Genomic DNA, 25,536 nt, shown 5'->3' with positions numbered 1-25,536 from the left:
ACACACACACACACACACACACACACACACACACACACACACACACACACACAGGGAGAGGAATCTTTGATCACAGAAGAAGGCAGAAAGACAGAGCGGAAAGAGAATATGTGAGCAGCAAATGAAACAGAAAATGAGAGTGAGAACAGAAGCAGAGAGGAGATGTGAATAAGCAGTGGATGACTCCTTTTATTAATTCATAGTTGTGGTTTTACAGGGGCTATTTTAGTGAGTTTTGGATGCAAATGATTATTTTCCATTACATTATCTAAGCTCATATTATCATATTCTCGAACGTCTATAGCTGTTTCTCAAACATCAATTAGGTGTCACCCCCCCAGGCCTGAAGTGCCTGGGGGGGTGCGGGTCGACAGGGACAGGCTGTGTTCTTTGTTAGGTGTAGCTGCACAAGAGGACATGCCAACAGATGGGAAAAGACTCGGGCTGGCAATGACAAGAGATAATTGATATCCACATGCTTGGGCAGGATGCATGCACAAGCATACGGAGACACTCTCATTGTCAAAACCTGACAAATATTCAGTGTTTTACATGCGCACATTGACTCTCAGCCACTTTTAGCCCTGTGGTGCTAACCCTGCGCCCTGTAGTCACCCTGCGTAGGATAACAGTATACAACAACATCTGTGTGAATAGCTATGGATGCTAGCTGGCCAGATAGATCCTTTGAGTGTGTAGGTTGTATGCTACGGTGCAAACAATTTAGGCCTAAACTGTATATATGCCTGTAACACTCACATTATAGACTAACTATACATGGAAAGAAAAAGCAGAGCTCTCATGAGAGTAAATCACATGATTTACTGTTAATTTGGGAACATCATGATAAGACGTGATGAATGATGGTGCTGTGGGAAAGATCTAAATTAAGTGGAAAAGTGTTAAATGCAGAGTGTAAATCATCTGTTTTGTCTTGAGCACTCGGTCTGAACTTCTCTTCCCTCAACCGTGTCTGATCCCTTTCATCTTTCTCGACGTCTCCGTTTCCCTGTCTCCTTCCCATCCGCTGTCTGTGTGTTGTGTGTTTGAGAGTGTGTGTATCCGTATTCAGTTGTGTGAACTACTGACCGAGGGCTACCAAACGCCTGCACAAAGCCAGCCTCTGTGCTGCTGCCCTGGCCAAACAACTCGTGGCTCCGCTAGCTGGGCCAAATGATGACACAAACCACACACATACAAACACCCAAAGGAACAAAGTCACAACGCCATATTTTCAGATTAGGATTTGCGCCTTCTCAGGAATGATGCATTCTATACATACATACGATATGTACATATACGATACAGAGAACGAGAGAAAGAGATTAAACACACACCTTTCCTCCATAATCATCCCTAAACCACTACAACCAGTGTTCAAATGTTACTGGTATGTTTCCTCAGAGTGTGCATTTGTTGGGTGAAGGTCCTTTGTGGACACACATTCAAATGCAAACCATACACACATACACAGGGGAGTTTGACAGGGCAACATTATGCACCAGTGGAATAACAATCATTAGTCAATTAGACCATGACACTGTCGTGTGGTGGTGACACTGGTGGTCCTCGTGGAATACATCAGTGACTTCACACGGCAATATACACATACAAAACGACAAACTGTCACATGTCATTAGTCCAGAGAAAGTCATATTGTCAGTGCAGTTTCTGTTGAGACACAATCCATGTAGAAGATGACGTCAACAGTTTTCATCATGACATATCTATAGGTATTGCAAATTATATTCAGTATTAGAAAATATATTCATATAGTATTTATGACAAGATACTAAAACAACCTTAAATATAAAAAATATCCCATAACTCACAATATAGAGAGTAACATGGCTGAATTTTCCTTTATGAAAGTCAAAATAATTTGTCAGAACTCACGATAGATTCTAGCTGCTTAACTGATGCTGTCATCCTCTTATGGATTATGATAAGGGAACATGTTGTGGTTCATGCTATTGCTCAAGGACACATCAAAAGTGATGCAGTAACCATCATGCACTCTGTCATCCTCAAAATAACAAACGCCTTCTTGAAGGACATTGCAGCTATATATAAATATGAGTGTCACATTTTTCCAGTATGCTATGTTTGTCCTTGGTGTTGTCAGAAGCTTTGAGTTTGCTTCATCGATGCCCTGATCAGATGAATGGGCACTGGGCAGCACCTTCACTCCACACTCACTGCACACACCTGAGCCTGGCACGGCCACAACGGGCACACAGCAGGCACTTGGGGCTCCGACCACCTGGCATACTGGCCACATACACACAGCAGATGGCCCACATAGGCCCTCGATGAAGACTGCAGCTGAGGAATACTAGTGTGCGTGTGTGTGTGTGTGCACTGTCAAAAACAAGCACTTACAATAGGTATTGAATTATCGACTGGGATCCTCTCTTTTGTCTGATGTCTTCGGACCACCTGTTGAGATAGTCAATGTGCGCACAAGTGTGTGTGTGTGTGTGTCATGGTAAATGCTTTTTCATTGTCAATGCTCAACAGTGCCTTAAAGTGCAGAAGTGGCCGGGAGAATTGCCCAAATCACCACAGTTTCACCTGAATGTCCATCTGCTGCCTGCTCCACTACACAGAGAGGTGGGGTTTCTTGAGATAGGAAGGTATAAAATGGACAGTGTGTGATATGGTGCAGTGTGTAAAGCTGGCGCGCTGACAGATGAACAGAGACGTGTGATGACCGATGACGAGTCAAGCCAAGCAGCCAGAAAAAATGAAACAGTCAAAGGGAATGGAGGCTTTTAATCCCAAATATTAAGTGCAGCGGATGGCCTCACCGCGGCCGTGTCCTTGACCGCAGCGGTATCCAGATGACCGCTGGAATTAGTTAATCACACCAGTGGACGTCACCTCTCCTCATCACTTCCTTCTCGCCTCTGCCTCCTCTTCCTTTTCTCTCTATCTGCTTCATCTTTCCATCTATCTTCCTTCCTTCCCCTGTATATCTCCCCTATCTACGTCCCATCAAACCAGCACTCATTAGTAAAAGATTCCCCCGTGTGTGTGTGTGTCTGGCCAACTGAGCACAGAGAGACTTCATTAGTGCATTAAAAACACGTTGTTTATGCAACCATCTTGTTGCTCTAGACAACCTTGAGCATTTTAGTTGGTTAAAAATAGACTGAGTGGAAATAACACAAGATATCAAAGCACATCATATCTTGCCAAATAATAACTGAAGAGGTTTTTCAGGTAAAATAATGTTATTTAAAGCGGAAACACATTAATGAAAAAAACTATCCATATGGGACTCTATGCAGTAAATGTTAACTCAGCCAAAGGAGGTTGTGTATTCTTATAGCTGTCTGCCTGTGTGTCTGTCTGTCTGTATTACTCAAGAACTACTCAGCTGATTTTCATTAGATTTTGTTGAGGGGTGGGGCACGACCCAAAGAAGAACCCATAACATTTTGAAGTGAATCCAGATAAATGGTCTGATTGTGGGGGATTCTTAATTTTCTTGATCATAGCGAGATAGGGCGTTACCCTTGGCAGACATATACGCTCTATGATCACACTTTGAGTTGCCTTTTTTGGCTTTTAAAAGATCTGCTCAATCAATCCTCCATCCTTCCTTCTCTGTGCACTTGAAGTGGAGCTAAAAAACACACAAGAAAACTGCCCTCTTGCAGCACATTCCGCCATCCTACCAAACCTCTCTTTGCTTCTACCCCTCTCTCCCACACCCTCAGGCACAGCTATATAAACACCATTCAGAACTAGTGCTCTCCAGAGGAATGTGTAAGGAAGGGAACACACTACGTCATTACATCATGGTCTGCAGGCACTCCCACCGAGCTGTCAAGAGCTAAAAACACACTCGTAAAGAAGACTCAGTCATCTTATTTTTTACTGATAAGATAATAACCACACAAATTAAATCACTTGTAAAGACAGTGACCCACTGAAGCGCAGTGAAGAAGCGGACAAGTCACCACTGAATCGTACAGGAGGAATTTGCAAACACACGTTTCTAATTCAGCTGCTCTTTTCAATATGTTCTTCATCTGTCTCTTATCATTTCTGTTTCTCCCTTCCTGTCCAAATCTGATAAAGTTCCTTCTATTCCAAGACTGGATGCATTGTTGTTTTGGGGTTTGGGGCTCTTTTGCTTTGTTGTCATGCACATTCACAGATCACACACACATATAAAAAGAACATACCTCCACAACCTAGTGTAGCACAGCTTTCCCAGGTGATGTTCTACACACACATATACCTTAACCTGAGTGCAAAGCAGCGCAGGAGACGTGTGAGAATAGCTAAATAAATAAAGGGACTGTTGCCAAGCTAAGTGAATGGGTGTCACTTTGACAAATGCACAGTGCTGAATCTTAGTCAACACTGTATTGTTTGGTGTCTCTAGCTCGCTCATAAACACACACGCTGGCACGTACAAATCACAAACGCACACATTATTATGCGTACTGTGAGTGACAAACACACAAACACGGCCTGCATACGCAAACACACATTAAAAACACACAAACACACAGGCTGATTATGCATTCATAATATTGAATGGATGACAGGTCTTGAGCAGTGCGAAGGGAAACAGGGAGAATTCTAATGAACTACCATTTACCCCGAGAGCTCTGTCCTCCAAAGACTGGATACACACACACACACACACACACACACACACACACACACACACACACACACACACACACACACACACACACACACACACACACACACACACACACACACACACACACACACACCGACAAATACCCAGGCTGAACACAAGCATATTACATAGATAGAATAATAACTATGACACGTTTTAACAGTATGCATCTAAAATTTGTCTTATGTACGAATCAGCAGCAGCAACAACACAGACTGTTGGTCTGTTCCATTAATGTACAATTAACATGATTTCATCAACTACATGACAGGTCAAACTGGGTATTTGATGTTAACAATAGACATACAGACAGATACGCTGATGTAAAAACAACATTTAACAGTAAAACAATCTCTAATTGTCCTCATCACTTTTTCTATCCCCTGTCCTCCTGTCTGTCTTTCCACCTGAATTGGTCAGTTCTGCACAACTCACCAGAACAGAAAAGCTATTCAACAGTCAAAGCTGTTTGATAGATTGAAGGCCAGCTCTTAAAATTAGAGGCGAGGCTGCACTTGGCGTTGGGACGCCGCAGTTAACATTTTATGTCCGACGTGACTAACATGACGATCGATGGGGGAACGGCCACAGACTTGCTCTAAACTGCTTGTTAAATGAGCAGGTTTTAAACAGGCACTTGAACGTCACTCTCTCGCGAGAAGAACTCTCAATCTCCAAAACACAAATAACCTCTAAACGAGTTAAATCCATTATCCTACATGTCTACTCAACAACAAGCAGAGTTTGTCCTGCTCTAAATCGCCACTTTAACTCAACCCAAATGAATGCATCACTCTACATGGGAAAGGAAAAAACCCATATGCACATAAAATATTAATTCCTACCTTCTTCAGTTTGCCATTGCGTGTGCCGACAAAGGCCACAGTGTTTCCACGGTAGTCGTACGCCGCCACCGAGGTCATCCCATCGTCCTTGTCGATGAAGAGGGGGGTGCCCTCGATGGTGCTGGTTCCTCCCAGAGGCTGGTTGAAGTCCTGGCCACAGAAGTTGTCGTCTATCTGTAGAGGCTGGAAGAGGGTGGGAAAAACAACAATCAAACAAGAAGCCTGACAAAAGAAACAAAAATAAAATTGCACAAACTTAAATTCTCATTATGAAGAATCATCATCAATTTTATACACTATATACTACAGAGGTCTTACAGCACGTATGAAGGATTTTATTCTTAAAAGGTCAACTATCTATATTCGATCTTGTGTAATTCAAATAATGAATACGCTTTGTAGCCTTATTTTTAACAGTTCAATGTAGAAAAGGGTCCTGAGGCCAAAGAGTCATAGCAGACGCCTCAAAAGGTCCACTTGTTACTTGATTTCACATCACAGTGGGGGCTCATAGAGGACGATAGGTGCATCATCTACTTTTAACATTTTTATCTGATTATCCAATGTGTCCAAGAATGCTATTCAAACATGGAACACTTACAAATACACCCTTCTTTTCTCCCAAAGAGTCCCACCATGCAAAATCTTCAGCATATTGTAAAGTGTTCAGTCACTGTGGTGACCCGGTGTTAATGCTCGTGACCATGTGACAATATCTGGAGCATTCCAGTGTCATGAGGGGCCAGTTGCCCTGGGTAATCCACTGACCCATATGAAGCTTTAACCAGTCCCCACACTCACACACTCAGAACAATCAGTTGCCCTTTGAAGAGGGGTTAACGTGCTACAGACAGTGAATGGTTTGTTAGGTTAACAAATTTTGTGTTTTTGAACATGTTTTTTCTCGATAAATCTAATTTCAGTGTGGTTTCGTTGAAGAAGAAATTATCAGATGATTAATCAATTCAGTTAATAACAGAGAATTAATTGACTAGAATTTGTCTAATTTACTTTTTATGTTACATTAACATGAAATACTATTATGCCTCTTATCTGTTTGAGAGGAGTTTTTTAGTCCGATAGGATTAGTGCGTTTTGGACTATACATTTGTAAACGATTGATCAATTAATTAAAATTGTCATAACCTTAGATTTCAGACAGCCAGCAGCTAGTTAGCATCATTAGTAGAACAATAAAAAGTGTAACCATGGTGTTCCTGGTTTAGCAGGATCATTGTGTGAAGGAAACAGGTGTGATACAGTGTTTGTCTTCTCTGAAAGACATGCGCATTGCAGTGTCAATCCAGTTCTCATGTTTACATCTCTGTCTATAAGAGATGGAGCTGATCAATAACCATAACTAATGCAGTCATTTTACCTGGGAATGAATGCAGATTGTACACTTTTACACTGAAGACAAAAAATATGTTTTTTATGTTTTTCTGTCCGGTGTGAAAAGGGCAAGAAACATACTTTTGGATGCTACTTTGAAAAAAGTGACTGAATTTGTGAGGGTGAGAGCATCTGTGTCTTGAGGTTGCTTACTTATTGCTAGTGGAACAGAATTGACATCACTATGTGTTAACCAGAGTCAAAAGACGCATGTGTGAGTTCGTGGACACACCCACTCACTCACACACACATTTGGGGAGTGTGTAAATGGCAGTGTAATCCACAGTCTTATCACTACATCATATGATTGATCCACACAGGAGCAAAGATAACATCCCTTCCCCTCGTTCTCCTGATATGCCTAAATTGCCTGCAGCTCTCACACGTCAATAACCCGTTATTCTGCCTTTTTCTTCTTTCTCACTCTATTTCTCCATCTTGTTCCAGCTGCTTCAGTAACTGAGCAAACATCAATATCGGCTCTGTCGTTTTCTACCTCTGTCCAGCCATCCTATCTCGTCTTATCGCTCTGCATCACCTTCTTCATCCATTCTTCCTTGGCAACTCTCCCACTTCCTGTATCTCTCCTCCCTCAGTCACGACTCTCTCCCTCCGTCCCTCATACACTTCTTTGAACCAATGTTATGTTCACCGACTGTGGAGGTGTGAGCGTGTGTGGGGCGGTAGGGCAACAAAGTGTTCCGTTTGTGCTGTGATGTCACGTGGTTAAAGAAAGGGAAAACAGATTTGAATGGAAGAATCTGTGTGTGTGTGTGTGTGTGTGTGTGTGTGTGTGTGTGTGTGTGTGTGTGTGTGTGTGTGTGTGTGTGTGTGTGTGTGTGTGTGTGTGTGTTAAAGCGAGTGAGAGACAGGAACATACGCAGCTATTACCTGAAACAACTTTCTTTTGTAACTGCTAATGGCTACGGGGCATTTTCTTCCCTCGGAACAAAGGCGATTGACGGACAACACACTGACAACCGCACATGTACTATGTGGATTTACAAACCTGTGCTTGAACACACACCCACACACATACATTCAAAGCATCCCGTTTATTTTCTGTGTGGATACACAGGCTTGGCTTCAAGCAACAAAGCAATTCCAGTAGTCTTCATGTGACATACAACTAGGGGCAACAATTTAAAACTGTATAGTGTGGTCATGAGAAAGAGATCCATCAGTCTGCATTAGAGTCTCACACACACACACACGCACGCACACATTCACAATCCCATGACGTCAAAGCCTAAGGGAAACAAGTTAAAGGGTTAATCCATCTTCTATGGAGGTGACTGACTGTCGAAAATACTGTATACAGTAGCCCCTAGAGTCTATGAGGGTTAACACACACAGACACACACACACACAACCAGTAGCATGTATAGGTCTCTCTGGGGCATCTGGGGGTAAAGGTGCAATAGCATTCCTGCAGGTTTGTGGAGTTTGTACAGCATTGATCAGCATGGAATTAAAGGTTTTTCCCTTGAGGTTGGAGAACATTTTAATGGAAGCTACATTGCAGTGTGGGTTCTGCAAATCCAAAGCATAAAAAGACTCCCATGTGCATCATGGCTGATATTCAGAAAGAAAAGAATATTCTCGTCTGTGGTCTCTGCAGGGTTACTGGCTGGAGACGCTATTTAACGTTCTGCAGTGTTTTCAAAGATGCAAAACTTCTCCAGGGATGAAAGAGTTAAGCCAACAACCTTCCACTGACTTTGGCAGCAGGGTATTACAAATTTAGAGGAGGTGGTTTCTTGTTTTGATTTTTTACACCGTGACTTCGGTGAGCACTGAATGAATGTGTGGATTTGCAGTTCACAGGAGCTTGGTCTTTCCCACTCTAGGCAGCCTCTCAAAAACGCGATGCATATATATTTGTGTGTGTGTGTGCGCTTTAGGCAGTCGTGAAAACTGATAACAGGCACAAATTATTTTCTTCCCCATTTTTAATTCTTATCTATTATTTCAGTTATTATTATTTAAGTATAAAACTGTTTATTTTTCATATGGATGCTGAAACTACTGATAATTTTTAATGAATTTAATAATTATATTCTAACTTTAATGACTTAGACAAAGTCAGAATTGAGCAGAAAAGATGTCCATCTCCTCGTTTTGTCCAACCTACAATACAGCCCATACATCTCTGCAGTTCACTTTTAGACGAGATCAAACCATTCACTAGTTAGAAGTTGGAACCACTGATTTTGATCAATTGATAAATTGATCAGGTAGTCATCTAATCTATATTGCACACACAGCCTGGAAACCATTTAAATCTCTCTAGGCCGTGTTGTCCGAATGGAGTTTTGAAAGTGTTAATACAAAGACCGAGAGTGAACAGTTATCCACATGATGTATATACAGTACGTATGTGAGCTGTCCGCTGATACCCAAGGTCATAGAGAAATATGTGACCTAGATACCGCTGATACAATATATGAGGTTTGCACACAAAGACGGACGTATGTAAACCCATAGTGGTCCCTAGAAACAGCTCGAGGTCACGTGTTCTGGCAAACTGCCACAGCTGTGGTGGTTCTCCCAGAGCGGCTTCATTCAACTACGAACTGCAAGATGATGAAATATACATGCAGTCGTTCGTATGGCACCAAACGCGTGTGTGCACGACTCAGCCCGCAGTAACCCTTACTGATTACAGATGTGCACTGGACTGCACTGAAGGAAACACTGGAATAATCCTTCCCCTGTTACTGATGTTTCTTTAAACGTGTTACCTCAGTGAAATATTTCTGGGCAAACATTACGTCTCACCTCAGGTGGAACTGGTCAATAGTCACCTCCAGTCAGTGAAGCTTATGGAAACAGCAGAATACAATATGGGCTTATATACTGGAACATACATGGTGTTGTCGATTGAATAAACTTCTGTGAATTAGGGTCATTAAGGTGAAAGGAAAACATGTATGGCAAACACACAAACATTCATTCATTCAATAACATGTCAGTAGATTTGTATGTTGCATTAAGAAGTGCTGTGTTTCTAAATAAAAACATGTTTGTAGATATATAGTAAATATTTTTTTATGAGAGAACAGGAAAGGAGTGGAGAAGACAGAAAAGACAGGGACAAGGGGCGGCTGGTATAAATGCTGACGGCATGGATTCAAGACAAGCCCACAATTCATCAGGGTGTGTGCTTGTGAGTGTTGGTGAAGGCAAGAGTGTGTGTGTGTTTGTGTGCGTCTGTCAGAAAGGGCAAAAAAAAGGACACTTGCTGGTCATCAGCTGTTTTTTCATTGAGCCAACTGACACACACTTCCCACAGTCCAAAACACAACATGTTTTGTGTTTCGCAATTACTGTAGACATACTGTATGTGCACAAAATGGCCTATTTCTGCGAGGGTCAGAGGGTGTGAAAGAGACGCAGAGAGGAGGAAAGACAGCCAGAAACTACAGTTCATGACAAAGACCACGTGAGCTGGTTCTCTGCATCTTTCCAGCTTGCTTTCACAGCGTATACACACACATGTGCACGCATACACGCACAGTGCTAAGATTGAGTTTTCAGATGCAGGTGATTTTTACATGACTTGTGTGTGTGTGTGTGCATGTGGCTGGCTCCAAGCGGAGTGAGGGATTCTGGGAGAGGGCAGCTCATAAATTACCCAGAAATCTCAGCAGGGGCCTTGAACTCATGGAGACATTGCTGGATTTTTTCTAAGAAGAATAAACACAAGCAGAATTTGTGTGTGTGTGTGCGTCCTCGCATGCACCCCCGTGCTGATTTATAAGGCAGAGGAATAGCCTGGACAAACCCAGGTGAGATTTGACGGGAGGCTGAATGGACAGGTCGCTCACATTCACATCTACGGCCAATGTAGAGATTTCAATTAACCTAACAATCTGCATGACTTTTGAAGCCATAGTAAAAGATTCATCTTGGCAGTATGGAACTGTACCGAAATCCTTCCCACATGGCAGGTACTTGCCAGACCGAATCACAACGCAGATTTAAGTGTCTCATTTCAGTGATAAAGCTACAGACAGATATATTGGCCCTGCCTACAGGCAACATAAACATCACCGCACATGCCTAGTTAAGATTACACTCACCTCTGGTGCCAACACACTGTCTACATGGCTGCCTTTAAAGTTTAAAGCTGAGTATTTGCTTATTAAGCAATGAAACTGTTATTTAGTGTTAAATTGTTGTAGTTAGGATAGAATAGGTTTATTTATTATGTGATTTTGAATGTAAATTTAAGAGTTTTGCACTTATTTATATTTTGATATTAAAGTTAAGTACTTCACTTATTAACAGTTTCCGGGTTAATGTGTTAAATTTCATCTTCCGATTTGCCTTGCCTTTGCCAATCATGGACTGCTGTTTTGTGCTTTTTTTAAAGAACAATATCTGTTCCGTTCTTTCATCGGCACACTTTTAAAAGTATTGATTTACCCCTGGTATCAGAAATGAACCAAACGATGCCCAACCTGACCTGACATTGATGCATATATAGGAGAAAAATTTGTATTTTCCATTTGTTGATTTGTTTTCATTAACCTTTTTTTAAATGTCACTGTGATAAGCCAGTTAACCCTACTCCTCAAAACAACCCTGTACATGACAAGTTAGAATAAATGCAAAAGTGAAAACAAATCCACACAAAGGCACATTCACACGACTTTAAATCAGCCTCCGTGTTAAGAGTCTCAAAGGTAACAAAAAGCATGATGCATCAACGTCTTCAGGGAAAACTGTTTCATTTAAAACAGGTTGACGATTTTACACTCAAAACAAGCTTGCAGCTCTCACCTTATTGCAGGAAAGAAAATTATTTTTGTCCAAACTGTTTTCTAGAATATGCTACTTAAACCTCACTGATCAATAATTTAAATGAAGAGATGCCTGCAACAATTCCATATTTATGGGTTGCACAGAAGTAATTTCTATGTTGAATGCTCTCCAGGCAGACAGTGAAACCTCAAGGAGTTGGCACCTATTCAGAGAGCTGCATCCAAAAGCTGTCACCACATGTTTAGACCGCGGTTCAACTGAATGGGAGAGACAGAGGAGAAATAATACATACTGTGTGTAGTAAAGTATGTACAGGGGGAAATAAACTGCAGGCAAAGAGACTAACAGTCACTTGAAAATTCATCTTTCACAATCTAAGCTCACAAGGAGTTTGAAACAAAAGAAGCCTGTGATCAGCGAGAATCAGTTCAAACCACACACCAGCTGGGAAATGTGGGTGGGGAAAGTGCATGAGTCACACACTTCCTCCCTCCATCAGCAACCACCACGGCCGCCCTACTACTTAACCTCCGATTGCTCTGATGGAGCAGCTCAGTGACCAGCAGTGGAAGAGAGAGTCAGCAGGTTTAAAGGTTTCAACCCGCAAAAGATATTTTAAAGGTGAAAGTTCAAATGACACCGGTAACTGAATCCAAGATGTACGAAGCTGCCAGGACACATATGATCAACGTGACCAAATGTGGGTTCAACTAATGCAATTAAACATGATGGAGGAACCCAGCTTTTCAGCTCGTCAGCTCATCTTAGGGTTAATTTATGCTCAACATTAGATTCATAAATGGATACGGATGTAGCCTTTGTCCATACTTAACATTTGCTATTAAAACCACCCTTATTTTACCTTTACCTTAAGGGAGAGAGTCAGAAAATCATCATTGTTTTGCTAAAATGTTCTCTTTTTATTTGATAGAGCATAATAAGCGTGTCTTTCATGCAAAAAAAAAAACAAACACTGATTTTGGATGTTCTGGGAACATAATTTCTTCTTTTTAATAAGGAAAGAAGTATCCACAATTGCCCCACTTGTTATTCTGGGAATCATCTAAAATTAACGCATCTATTAATGGGAACCAGGGTGTTGTTGGGAAATAAAACATATTTTATAATCACGTCAGAGCAGAAAAAAACCCATGTGTGATTGGCAGATAATGATTTATATCGACAGCTGCTGAGTGCGCACATTCAACTTTTCAACAAGGGATATCAACTGAAAAGCTGAAAGCAGATGTGGGCACTGAAAAAAACTTGGACAAACCAACACACTGAGACTATGAGCATGTGCAATCGGGGCACACCCCCTGCCCCACATTTACTGATTACACCTGATAATGATGTATGCAACACACCAGCCACACACACAGTACAGATCAATACATAATTACACTGACAATTAGTATCATTAGAGTGGTGCTGGAGATGGGGATTTGTTGAGCTAAACACTCCTCAGACAAGCGCGGGGGCTGAAGAATGGTCAGAAATAAGAAGAGAGAGAGCGCGAGAGAGAGTTAAGCAGCTCACACACAGTCTGCATGGGGTCTTTTCCAAAAGGTTTCCTATTGTCGTTTAATAATGGGATGAGAGCACCAATGTAGTGATACTGTTGGCTCACATATAAGCTCACACACCCACACACAGTGTGGTGGAAATTCAAAAACTTGATAGCTGGAATCAACTTATTCCATATTTAAAATCAAATTAAACATGCACCGAAAGACGACCCATTAGAATCAACATCTAAGACAAGCCGCCCAATCGGTGTCTCTGAGCTCGACTCATTTAGACTGTCAATTAACTGCGCTCATCAACTCTGGCTCAGTTAATCAGGTCTACAGTAATTACTTAAACGCATTTGCTGGCACATCCTTTTAGATTAGGTCTACAGATATAGGACTGTGTTTTACAAAGGCCACAAGTGTGTTGCGTTCATTAGATGATATTCATAATGATTGATTTAATAAGGTTAGGAGCTGGTCTCGAAGTCATTTCCACTTTCTGTAACAACGTAATGAAAAAAGGGCTTGGCTTGCTAAATGTGAGGCGATGGAGCAGTGATGAAGCATGGTGTTCATTTCTGTCTTTTCTTGCTAATATTACAGGTTCTACAGAAACTAAACCCAAGACTGAACACAGGATCTTCAGTGAGACAGTATTATAGAGTGTTTTCTCATCAGCCATACATTAAGGGATCCGTTATAACACATGTGTCTGCTATACAGCTGTAACCAGTCTCCAGGACACTGCTCAGTCTGATAACTAGGCTCCTCTCAGCTAACCTGACGAGACCAGACACACACACACTTACACTGGCTGGTAACAATTTAACATAAGCGCTTGGAGGTGGAAAACAGCCAACTACTCTTTTATTGTGTTGTTTTTGATTGTAATAAAATAGTTTTGATGAACAAGTTTTGATTCGCCTTGTGTGTGCATTTAATGACCACCAGCATCAACATATAAACATGCCTGTGTACATATTCAGCTGAAAGGCTGTTTAACCGATGATAAATCACTTTAAGAATTGTATTGGTTGCACAAAAAGGGGACCTCCTCATCAGAAAAACAGCGGTGGCAGCAACTTGATGACTGCGCAGTGAGATTTAAAATGTCCACTGAGAGCATTCCAGATACACCATGCAAACCTTTATGGGCTTTATTAAGGAGCAAATAAATGAATTGTCTTTATTTACATTGTGCTTTTTACAGGAGCCATCTCTAGGACGCATTGCAAATACACACTAAAGCAGGCTGTTGTAAATGTTGTAACAGCAATTAAATGTTGATTCTCTTATGGTGTTAAAAACAATGAGCTTTTTAAAACTGTGTGTGCTAAAATGTACAAAAAGTTTAATTCTTCTTAATAATATCTAACTTCATGGATAGAAATAAATCGACTTCCAAATAAGTTTTTTTTATCGAATGCATGTGTCAACCATTAAAAACATTATTGCATGTTCCAATATTGATTTCAGCTTTAGCATCAAATCTCACCTTTGATACGACAGCTGGCCTACGCACCATGAAATGACGAGCACTTGTGGCGACTATTTATTGCTATGATTGATTATCAGATTGACTGATGAATTGCATTGTGACACAGTTCACAACCTCCCCATCCATCTGATTGAGAGAAAGCAGTCTGACATTCTGAAAAGGCCTCAGGTCAGATATGAGCTTCGTGTGGAGAAGAGGGCGTTTACAACAACAGGGACAAGGAATGTTGCCATTATGTTTTTTTCTTCCTTTCATTCTTTCCCATCCCTTCAATTCCACTTCAAGTCTTTTAATACCTACTAAGAACTGTTTTTAAGTCCTTTACTACCATTTCTATTTTTCTATACTACTGCACTACATAATAAGCAGTTGGTGTGAAGTTTGTAGCTCTACATTAAGAAAACATGGTGTTTTCTATTATGTGTGTGGAGAAAAGTAATTGAAACAGATGTTGAGGTAAATATGCAATTTGACTAACTTTGTTTATTTATTTGAGGTTGTGTTTAATTATTTCATGTAGTGTAAAGCTGCTTTCAGACATGCACTGAACTCAGGAAATGATCCGCACTTTCTCTGGCGGAGTTGTATGTGTGAAGGCAAATGTCCGAGTGAGAGCATCCGGATTGTCTGCAGACTTTCTCCGCCTGGCCCCTAGTATAAAGTCAGCAGAAAATGCAAAAAACAAATATGAAATGTCAACAAATGTCATACACATAGAAGACACTGACAAAGACGTTTGGAGAGTTTGTGCTGATAAAAGCCAACACGGGTGTCTATGTGTTGTCAATAAGAAACTGACTTCAACAGCCTGAAAACCAAAGCTGCTGTGTAGAGTGTTAAAAGATTCAAAAAGAGCTTTAGGAAGTTGTTCCCACTCCCTCCTGCTGTTGATTTACATGACTTTTCAATGACTTTCTATAACTAAATAAGCAAACTTTGAATAACCTCAAAGCTGAAACTTGCTTCATCTTTTGCTTTAATGTGAGGAATTTAGTGAGTAAGACAATATATTCTACAAAGTGACCCCAGAGCAAAGAGAGCCCCTGGCTTTCTCAAAGTAGAGTACACCTTTTTAAATTTAGAGGTATTTTGTCAAGACACCCCAAAGGAGTTTTGTTGTGTTCCTGACACAAAAACACACACAAATACATACAGTGTGAGAGCATTGACATGACTGAGAGACCCGATACAGGACAGTGTGGTGACCAGGTGACAGACGCCAATATTATTTGTGCAGTCACCATTGTTCAACCACCCTCTCCTCTCCTCCCTCTAATTCTCTCCCCCTTTTCTGTCATTCGCTCTTTTCTCCCACTGTTCTTGGCAGCTGTGGCGAAAAGATTTCTGATGCTATCACTCTTCCTCTCGCCCTCCTCTTCTCTCTGTCTGTGAATCAACGCCTCTCCTCCGAGCAGACCCTGCCTGCGAAAGGATTGCAGCTCTCTCCTTGGCTGTTTTTCATTCTCCCTTTCTGCCTCTCTTTCCTGACGAAATTTTATCTCATCTGAATTCAAACTGTCATCACTCACAACACAACATTGACGTCACATCCAAATCGCAGTTGCCCAGCCGTGACTGCTGCACATAATATGGCTCCACAAACTCCTCAAGACTGATATTTTGGAGAATTTTTGTGATGCTAAAAGTAATTCCATTCAGTTTCTAGCCTGCAGCTTGATGTCTTGGTTTCCAATCTTTCCAAAAAGCAGCATCAGTTTAGCATATATCCTACAGTACACACACTCCAGTGATGAGTGCAGGCACATGAAAGACGCCTGAATAAACAAGCTTGACCTGATCAGCTCCAATCAACTGTGAGAATTACAGAAGTAAGGATCTGGTTTTATAAAGTAGTACATTTCCTTGCATTCTGTGTTGCATTCAAAATCTACAATCTTTTTGTGCTTTCTTTTCCATCCCCTTTCCCCTCGAGTCTTTCTTGGCTTGCTGTGTTATTTTCACACTCACTCCATCTCTCTCATCTCCTCAACACCATCCTTCAAATTCCCTTACTCTCTCTCCTGTATGCTGCTTGGCATCCGACTTCCTCATCCTCTTGTTCTCTCATTTTTATACCCGCCCACGTCCTGCACACCTCCTGAAACTTGTTAATCTTTTCTTTTGCTCAGCTCCGTGCCGCTCTCTCTCGTTTCCCCCCACTTTGTCGCTGCATTCTTTAACTTTCTTTTTTTGCATTCATCTCACTTAGTCAGACTCTCCCTCCTTGTGTAGAAATGGTTTATATTGATCCACTTTCAAACCAGAGAGAAGGTCAGGGGTTCACTAATAAAGCTCAGGGACAAATACATGGCTGCACATACAGTACAGAGCAGGAAAATATAAACAGGGCTGAAGTGATGAATGGTGTGTGTGTGCCTCATCTGAGATTTTACACACTCTTGTTTGACAGAGCTACATGTAATATGCCCAAACATTAGTGTTTACAGAAACACAGCCACCATCTCACTGTGGTCATAAACATCCTAATGATGGCCAGAGGCTAGAAATTATTATCCAGCACAAATATGAACTCCACACAGGGAGCTAACAGAGCGCTCGCTCATCCATCATTGCTATGTGGCTAACAGCTGTCCAGGGCTCAACCCCCCTCTGCCCTGCCCTCTCAACAGCTCTATGGCAGGGTCAAGCTAAATGCATTCACCCTTCCTCCCACATCAAACAGCATATCCGACACTGCTCAGTCAAATGTAGTAGAGGAGGCCATTCATGAGTTTGTAGTCAAGAGGTTAGAGAAGTGCATTTGAATTCCAGGAGTGGTTGGGAAACTCTGGGCAGGGCTCAGCACCAAACACAGGTAGCTGAAAAATTTGAGCGCTGTAGAGTCAGGAGATCTTCAGTTCATATACCTGGATCGGTTGGAGGAATGACTCCCTGTAAGTTTTTTGAGTTTTTCCTTACTTACAGTCTATCTGTTGAGCCAGTGGAGAGCTGGCATTTAGAAAGACGCTTTAGTCATATCAATGTTCTGGCACTATGGCCTTTACTAATAGCACTGAGAGAGAGAGAGCGCACAGAAGCCATGCAGCAAAGGGGCAGGACAGAGCCAAACATGCTAGAAAGAGGACTCAGACCTCAATACATAAAACATAATGTTTCAAAATCTGAAAATGGGCCCAATACTTCATCTGGTCGATGAGACAACACAATGTTCAAATTTAAAATCAACTGTTATGGTCACATTAAGAAGTTGTTGCATGTAAAAATAGGTTTATTACAATTTTCTACATCAATTCTCAGTGTTTGTTGCCCTGTGTAAGCAAATTGCCTTGACTTTGACCGTCGTTGTTTGCAGTAACAGTATAACCCCAGAAGAAATCATTCACATGTAATTACACTTAATGATAGCATCAATCTTTAGAATGTGGGGGAATCCCATCTAGTCATTAATGTTAAGATATGCATGTTTATATTTAAATGCTTTCCCTGATTCTTCCGTCTGATTCTGCCTTTTCTATTTTTCACAGCAACCGCCTCCGCACTGATAAAAGATGTCATGCACTGATCTGAGGTCACACTTGAGGTCCCCAAGAACCACTGACTGAGGTTACGGTCAGTGGTGAGCAGCTGACATTAGGTCAGTGCTTAGGGGCAAGCGTGGCAGACATCATTAACCTGAGGTTGACCCCTCGAGCCTTGCTGCTGTCACAGGGTCAGCCAATAGGCTTATCTCTGAGGCTATTACATCATCATACATGACAGCTTATACAGGACAACAGTTTTGAGGGGATGTTTAAGTGGTGATAAAATATCAGTGAATGTATTCCTTATCTAAACTCCAGTAACCATGGTAACAAGGCTGACTGTGTGAATGGGATAGGGAGAGGGAAGTGGGACAGAAATGAGGATCAAACAAACATGAATTAATAGTAATGGCAAATGTGAAGGTTTTAGCAATAACATGTTGTAACTGTGAGATGCTCTTTTTGCAAGATCACCGTCTCACTCACTTAAAATGAGTATGCACAGATGTCAAAACCACAATCTGAAACGTTTTCTTTACCTGGAAATCACTTCTTCTTTGTCGCTCCAGCTGTTGCTCTGTACTGCCACTGGCATGTACTGGTTTTAGAGCTACGCAGAAGTGATTCGCAGTAGTGTAGTTAGCCAGAGCTTGTTAGAGCTACAGCATTATTTTTATTAAATATGTTGGTATTGGATGTTATTAGAAATTTCTAATCAAATCTAGCGTCTGGCTTCAAACACTAATGAATTTTCATGGGCTGCATACCATTTAGGTGTGCCGTTTGCAGAGCCCTGGTATTTTGCATGATGGCTCACTGGTATGACTTGCCATCATTAATGTTAATAGTGCATCTGTGCTCTCCCAGCTATAAAAAGTAAAGGCTACATTGATAAGGCCGAGGTAGATGAAATGCAAACCAGTGAGTCTTATCAAAAAGCCAACTGATTATTCCCCTTTGAAGTTGGAGAGGCCATCTATTGAAAGTTATCATGATGGCAATCCTTTTCCTCACTAGATAACTGATGATGATGTAAGCAGCAAATAAGCACAACAGTTTCACATGCAGCATTTGTGTTGCAGTAAAGTAAGATAATGATTGGCGTTGCACTGTAAAAAAAGGAAGTGAAATTCTTCTCTCTACTAACATGTGATTTTATACCATAGCACTCTGCACTAAGAGCTCCTGTTGCACCGGGGCAAAGGTCTAATTGAAATGAATGAGATAGCCTGCTTTTTGCCTCGGAGCTATTGTGAGTGTGATGGGCCCGAAGAAAGAAAAGCCACAGTAAAGAATGTAGACAACCACTGAATAAGAGAGAGACTACATCTACAGAAGATGTCTGAAAGGTAGAAGAAAGGGAGGTGAGACTTGGCTGGGTGATTCACATCACTTTCACTACCACACAAAAAAACACCTGTGAGCCCAAGCTAATAAAGAACTACACAGAGGAAGAGTGCTGTTTTTACAAAGTATCTCACGCCATTAGACTCGGCTCAGGATGAATGGTTTCTGTGTGTGCGCGGCGAAGACACCTGCCAGGAAAATTGTGTGCGCTGACATTTAAAGCTTTAAAACTGGTCTTATAATTAGGCTTTCTTAAGAGAGAGCAAGATGGAAAGCGATGGATGGGTGATTTTAAAGAGCACAGGGGATGGAAGATGGGGTCTCTAAGACAGGTGGTCAACTAAGAGGTACACTAAACACTAATAGATGGAACGAAAATATATTCAGGCGGGTTTCAAGAAAAAGAGAGTGGGTGAGCACAGGGAGACGGAGGAATCAAGATTGAAGGTCAGAGAAAATAAAGAACGTGAGCAGTTGTATGTTGACTATAAAGACTGTATGCTGTTGTGTAAGGTCTTCAGTGTAAGTGCACGTATGGGTGTCTAAGTGAGAGGTGGCCTCTGTAATGCATGCAGGGCCATGCACTGTGGCTCAGTTAGTAAAAACCAAGTGTAGCTCATGCTATCCCCCAGGATCTCACACCGCAGCGCACCGAACCAAGCTGTGTGTGGGTTTGTGAGAGTGTGTGTGTGCTTGTGAGCGACATTGCACAAATCCAGGGGACCAGGCTAATGATGTCCCCTGTCTGACTAAATCAAAGCAACACAAGGCTGTGGGGAAAGAGAAGATGTCTAGGAAAAAAGCGAAAAGAAGACAGGGGGAGAGGGGAATAAGAGCTTTCCATGTTTTGTATTGTTAATCACTGCGGGCCTGCAGCAGTGGTCCTTGTGAATGAATGTGGCGTAGGCCAGTGTTCAATTAGTGTGCAGTGGAAAAAAAGGCTGAGTGGAAAAGTAGGAGCAGGCAGTTTCAGGGACATTAATGTACTGACATCAAGACTAATCTTTAATATTTGACTTATGTATGCATGTATGCCTGTGTTTGCTAGCAACAATACTTTCCAAAGTGGGCAGTACACATTTCCCTGAAGACTGATTTGTAAAAAGGAATAACTTTCACTCTTGGATAACAACTGAGTCACTTGAGTATAATTATTTAACAATTGTACAATCACCATGTTGATTCCAGAATCTATATTTAATTTAATATTTGAAATGAGGCTGTGTAAAAACAACTAGCAGCTAACAGTTAGCTCACATGATAGCCAGTTTGCCTGTGAGCATCAGCAAGTGAACCAGAGAGCTGTTTTGTTTGATAAAACAGCAAAGAAGTTGGCAGTTTGTCACAATCACAATGAATAAATCCTTACGTCAATTGACAACAAAGAAAACAGCAAGTACATGAATACTTCCTGCCTAATGGAATCAAGTGTTTCAATATAAAAGCACAAGTGGTTCTGTTTTGATTCACTTTATTATAACATTACTATACTTTGATTGCCTTGTTTGATAAGTTAAGTGATTCTTTCTGACGAAAAAGACAAAAAAGCAGAAAGAACAGATAGAAAGTTTTGTGCTTACCGAGTTGATGCAGGCGAGTTCCTTGTTGAGCAGCCAGGGTAAGGAGAGTTTCCCGTCTCCCTTGTAACAGGACTGAATCCTTTCTTTGATCTTCTCCTTTATCCTCCTTAGGGTGAACAGACACAATGCTGACTCTTTAGGTGGTTTAGCTCGATTCTTCTGACCCTGAGAGAAGACTGTGAAGAGGATGTCTTCATTCTCAGAGATCCCCAGAGAGTTAGCCAGCTGCCGGCCTGGTCGAGCCAAGAAGGCATCCTGCACCAGACGGTACTCTACCCCATCTTTAGTGCAGCCAATGGGAAACTCGACATAGGAGTAAAACTTGGGGTCATCCACGCAGAGGCGGACAATTTTGGAGGTAAAGAACTGCTCTCCGCTGGCATCGGGCGAAGTCAGTTGGGTATCCAGCTGCATTGTCAGATAATAGACAAACTGCTCACTGCTGAAGCTGTACACATAATAGATGTCGAAAGCAGGGAACTTGGACAGAGTGTCCGAGGGGATCTTCAGCTGGGAGGAGACAAACTCATCCTGGTACACAAAGCTGAACATGTCAGCATTTTCTTCATTCTCCATCAGTTTGCGGCTGGACAGAGTTGGAAAGTATTCAGACTTGCCATCAATGGGGGTTCCAATAAACAGCTTACTGGTAAGACTGTGGGGGGAACTTATGATCACCCCAGACATGGTACCAGACTCTGCCACACTGGAGAGGTAGTGCTCCTTGCGATGGTGGGGCTCACCGAGCTTAAAAAGATCATCCAGACGTAGAAACTGGCAGATGCCCTGTGAGGTGCTTCCACAGGCAATGAGGCGATTCTGTGCGTAGTCTATGAGAAGAAGTTTATTCACATTTGGAGTCTGGGCCAAGTCATGTGGGCAGGACTGGACACTGGGCGGAGGGTAGCACTTCTCATTGTCCACCACTGGGCCAGTCATGTGGTTGCGCAGTTTGGTCAGGTTGCTTGACAGCTTGAAGATCCAATTGACAGCTCCCACATACACTTCTCCAGTTGTGTTGTGTATGGCCAGATGAGTGAGCCCCCATTCAGCAGGGGCAAATCGTTTGAAGGGTGGGGGTTGGCCTCCACAGAAAGAAGAGCTCATGATAAGCAAAAGCCCCAAGAGGAGAAACCCTGGACCAGGGGAAGCCACTGACCGGGCTAGGGGACACATATCTCGGCTGTTTAGAGGCAAGGCTTAGGAGGGTGGGGAAGGAGAAAGAGAGGAGGAGGAGGAGTACACACTCTGTCCGAGTCCCAAGTCAGGATTTTCTTTCTTCTCAGCACTATTATCAAGGAATAGGGGGGATCGTTTTAAAGAGAGAAAAGGATAAGGGAAAGGGAAACAACTATTATTGCGTGGTCCTGTTTTCAGAGTTGCAAGCCGTCATCAGGAACATCATCCAGAGGCGTGAGGTGGGAGCCCTGGAAGGTAAAAAAAAAAAACATGATGAGTGACCAAGGAACATTTCCTATGAATTATGCATAAAACAGAGAGAGAGGCCTCAAAGCCTCACATATTGCGAAAGAACACTCAAGCTGCCTTAATGATAAATGATATCAAATCAAGTCTGGAAGGCAAACATGTGTCAGCATTTAATTATGAGTGAAGATGGCTGGGGAGCCATGGGCCGATTATGAAAAGCTCTGTACATGTAATACAACTGTTGCTGGAGTGAGTTATAGACCCACCACACTGAACTCTTTAATATTTCATATTTTTCAACGTTACTGTGGTGGCTTTGGAGGAGGCATGTGTTTGAAAAGTTGCCAGTGGGGCCTGTTATATCGACAGCAAACAATTTATAGCCAGGTCTGTGCAAACACTTTCCTGCAATAGTTTGAACTGTATCAACATAACATCCAGTAACCCCTTGTTGTAATTACACCAACAGCTGTATCAAGGTACCAGGCTCATGTAGCAGCGCACCAGGTTACCAAACAGACTCCGCTTCCCCTCAGGGAGCTACATTCACAATATATACTGTATATTATCAAGAAAAATATATAACTTATCTAAAGAAAAATATGATAGTCATTAACAGAGTTGAATTTACTGATGCAACGATAGGTCATTGTCACACAAAAGCCTGTCCCCACTCCTGTCCAGATCCAGACTATATTTTATTTTAAATAAATTATTAGACAATTATAATTTTTTTGATTAAAATTTGAAAATGAAATTATGCCGATACTAATTGGCATTACACACAAACGTGAAGAAGAACACTGAAGCAGTCAAGTTAACCTAGTTTGATGTGCAAACTGCCCCTCTCATCGCAGAACATAACAACGTTAATCATAGAAAGCTGTTGATGTAGAGTTTTTCTCCTTGTGAATGTAACACTGAAGACAGTACCAACAATTAACATTAGATCAACCGATCAACCAGTCAACTAGCACTTCTAAAGAGTATTTGTCCCTTCAGGTATTTTTCAATGACAGTACAGTGATGAGGAGTGGGGTTTGCAGGGCACATGTTGTTACTTGACAGGCCAATCATGTTCCAGCAATAGTGGGACATTAGTTCTCCTGTAAACGCTGATTATGCAAAACAGGAAGCAACTCTCCTTGAGACCTGCACGCTTCAATTTCACCTTGACTATCAAAGTGTCTGCACGAAGGGTGTTTTATGACCACACCAAATCAGAAAAGATGAGAGACACTAGGGAGAGATGAGAAGGGTAGGAAGATGGCGAAGGGGGTTGAGGGAGACAAAAGCATGAGCTGGAGGAAAATCAAAAGGAGAAAAGAGAGAGAGGAGAGAGACTGAGGAATGTTTCCACGTCCTGCTGTCCATCTGGTAAACCACTCAGGAGCAAGGCTATCTGTCTATCAATCACCGAGCTTAACAGGTCAAGAAGAGTGGTCAGTTAGCCAAGCTCTGAGGGATGAATGTTTTATCCTTTATGCTTTATACAGCTATCCTTGAGAAGGGCTTGTGGGAGGCTGTGAGTAAACACTAGAAGAGAAAAATGCACTTTTGAAAGTATTGAGAGAATTAAGGACCCCAGTAAGACGAGTTACTGAATTGTCCATCAGTTTTAGTCACTGCTGCTGCAAACAGAAGAGGAGAGAAAGTGCAGCAGCAATGGTCATGGAATAGCAAACCATAGCTCAGCTGTGACAAAGCTAGCCAGGTTCATGGAGAGGTTGTGTCATCCAATTTCCACAAATAAAACGCTGGGAAAAGACAAGTGTACGAGAGAGAGAGAGAGAGAGAAAAAAGAGGAACAGAGCAAGAAAAATGTGAAAGATAAAAAGAGAGAAACAGATACTGCATGGACAGAAAGACATACAGACAGAGAAGCAGAAGGAAAGTGAGGAGCAGCGAGAGCCAAACAAAAGGAAGCACTTCTGCTGCATTTTAATCAGGGTTCTACCTGCGCTTAAATCAAACACCAGGGGAGCCCTGTGGATTGAGGCACCTCAGCACGGTAACCGCAGACAGACGGGCTGGAGCGGCATCAGATAAAACCCCATTCTCTACTCTGTGAGATTTAAATGACTTGATGTGGATGGTGGCCTCTTTGACATAAGCACCTGCAATAAAGTGACTAGCCAGCCTATAAAAAAATAATTTCTTGCTCAACAGAACGGTTGTGCAGTGCTTCGAGAGCAGATGTCAATTCAAAGCGTGGCAGCACGTAGGGAGACCGGCTGCCTCATTTTCCTTTGTCATTTTCGAGTGCGGAAAAGATACAATGAGTTAGAGAGGGAGGGAGCAAAAGAGAGATTGAAGAACGAGACAACCTAAAAAAAGTCCTTATGGTGATTCTTCTTCATTCAAGCCACCTGCAGCTTGATGTAAAACAGTGCGAGTGGCAAAACAAATTGCATCAAGGGGTCTCCAGCTGCTTATTATCTATCCCATTAATAAGACTGTGACATCACAACAAACACCCAAGTGAAAACACAGCATGGAGTTTTACATCTCCCAAATATAAACTTTACAAGTTACATGAAAAGAATCCCACTGACAGTCCACAATCCTTCCATTTCCATCTCCTGTCATAGCACACATGCTTAACTGTTGAGGATATAGTCAATCACTCCTTTTCTTACACACGTCTCCTTTCCTTAAATTTCTCCATTTTCTCCCTCCCTCCTTATCCCTATTCAATTTCAATTTCCTCCACAACTAAAGTGAAATGGTGGGAAAAGCGCTGGAACAAGGTTACGAGCCATATCTCGCACCATCAAGGAAAAACATGTCAATCATTTCGGGCCGGAACGTGTCTGTGGCTTTGGGAATGGGCAGCCACGATATCGAGGGAACCAAGGCCGTTATCACGTGAGGGAAAAGCATTAGAGAGGACAGGCTGGAAGGGGCCAAGTTGATTGGATTTGATATCGGGATGTCCTATCAATTGACAGGACTGTACCGCATCCCTATGGGCGTAAGGAACAGGAATAAGGATGAGAGATTGAAGGGAGGTA

General features: G+C 42.0%; 1 protein-coding gene across 2 annotated transcripts in view; it reads right to left on the bottom strand.

Annotated features, from left to right (window-relative positions):
- Window positions 1–25,536, bottom strand: part of LOC118104401 (plexin-A1-like) — a 184,011-nt gene that overhangs the window by 128,095 nt on the left and 30,380 nt on the right. For both annotated transcript variants that reach the window (XM_047338779.1, XM_035151254.2), the window contains exons 2-3: window positions 21,095–22,521; window positions 5,512–5,694 (exon numbers count right to left, since the gene is read on the bottom strand). In XM_047338779.1, the coding sequence (XP_047194735.1) occupies window positions 5,512–5,694; window positions 21,095–22,270 (1,359 nt within the window). In that variant the 5' untranslated portion in view covers window positions 22,271–22,521. The remainder of the gene's footprint in view (window positions 1–5,511; window positions 5,695–21,094; window positions 22,522–25,536) is intronic.

This window comes from Hippoglossus stenolepis, chromosome 3, assembly GCF_022539355.2.
Source record: "Hippoglossus stenolepis isolate QCI-W04-F060 chromosome 3, HSTE1.2, whole genome shotgun sequence".
Classification (NCBI taxonomy): domain Eukaryota; kingdom Metazoa; phylum Chordata; class Actinopteri; order Pleuronectiformes; family Pleuronectidae; genus Hippoglossus; species Hippoglossus stenolepis.
This window is presented reverse-complemented; position numbering and strand designations above follow the sequence as displayed.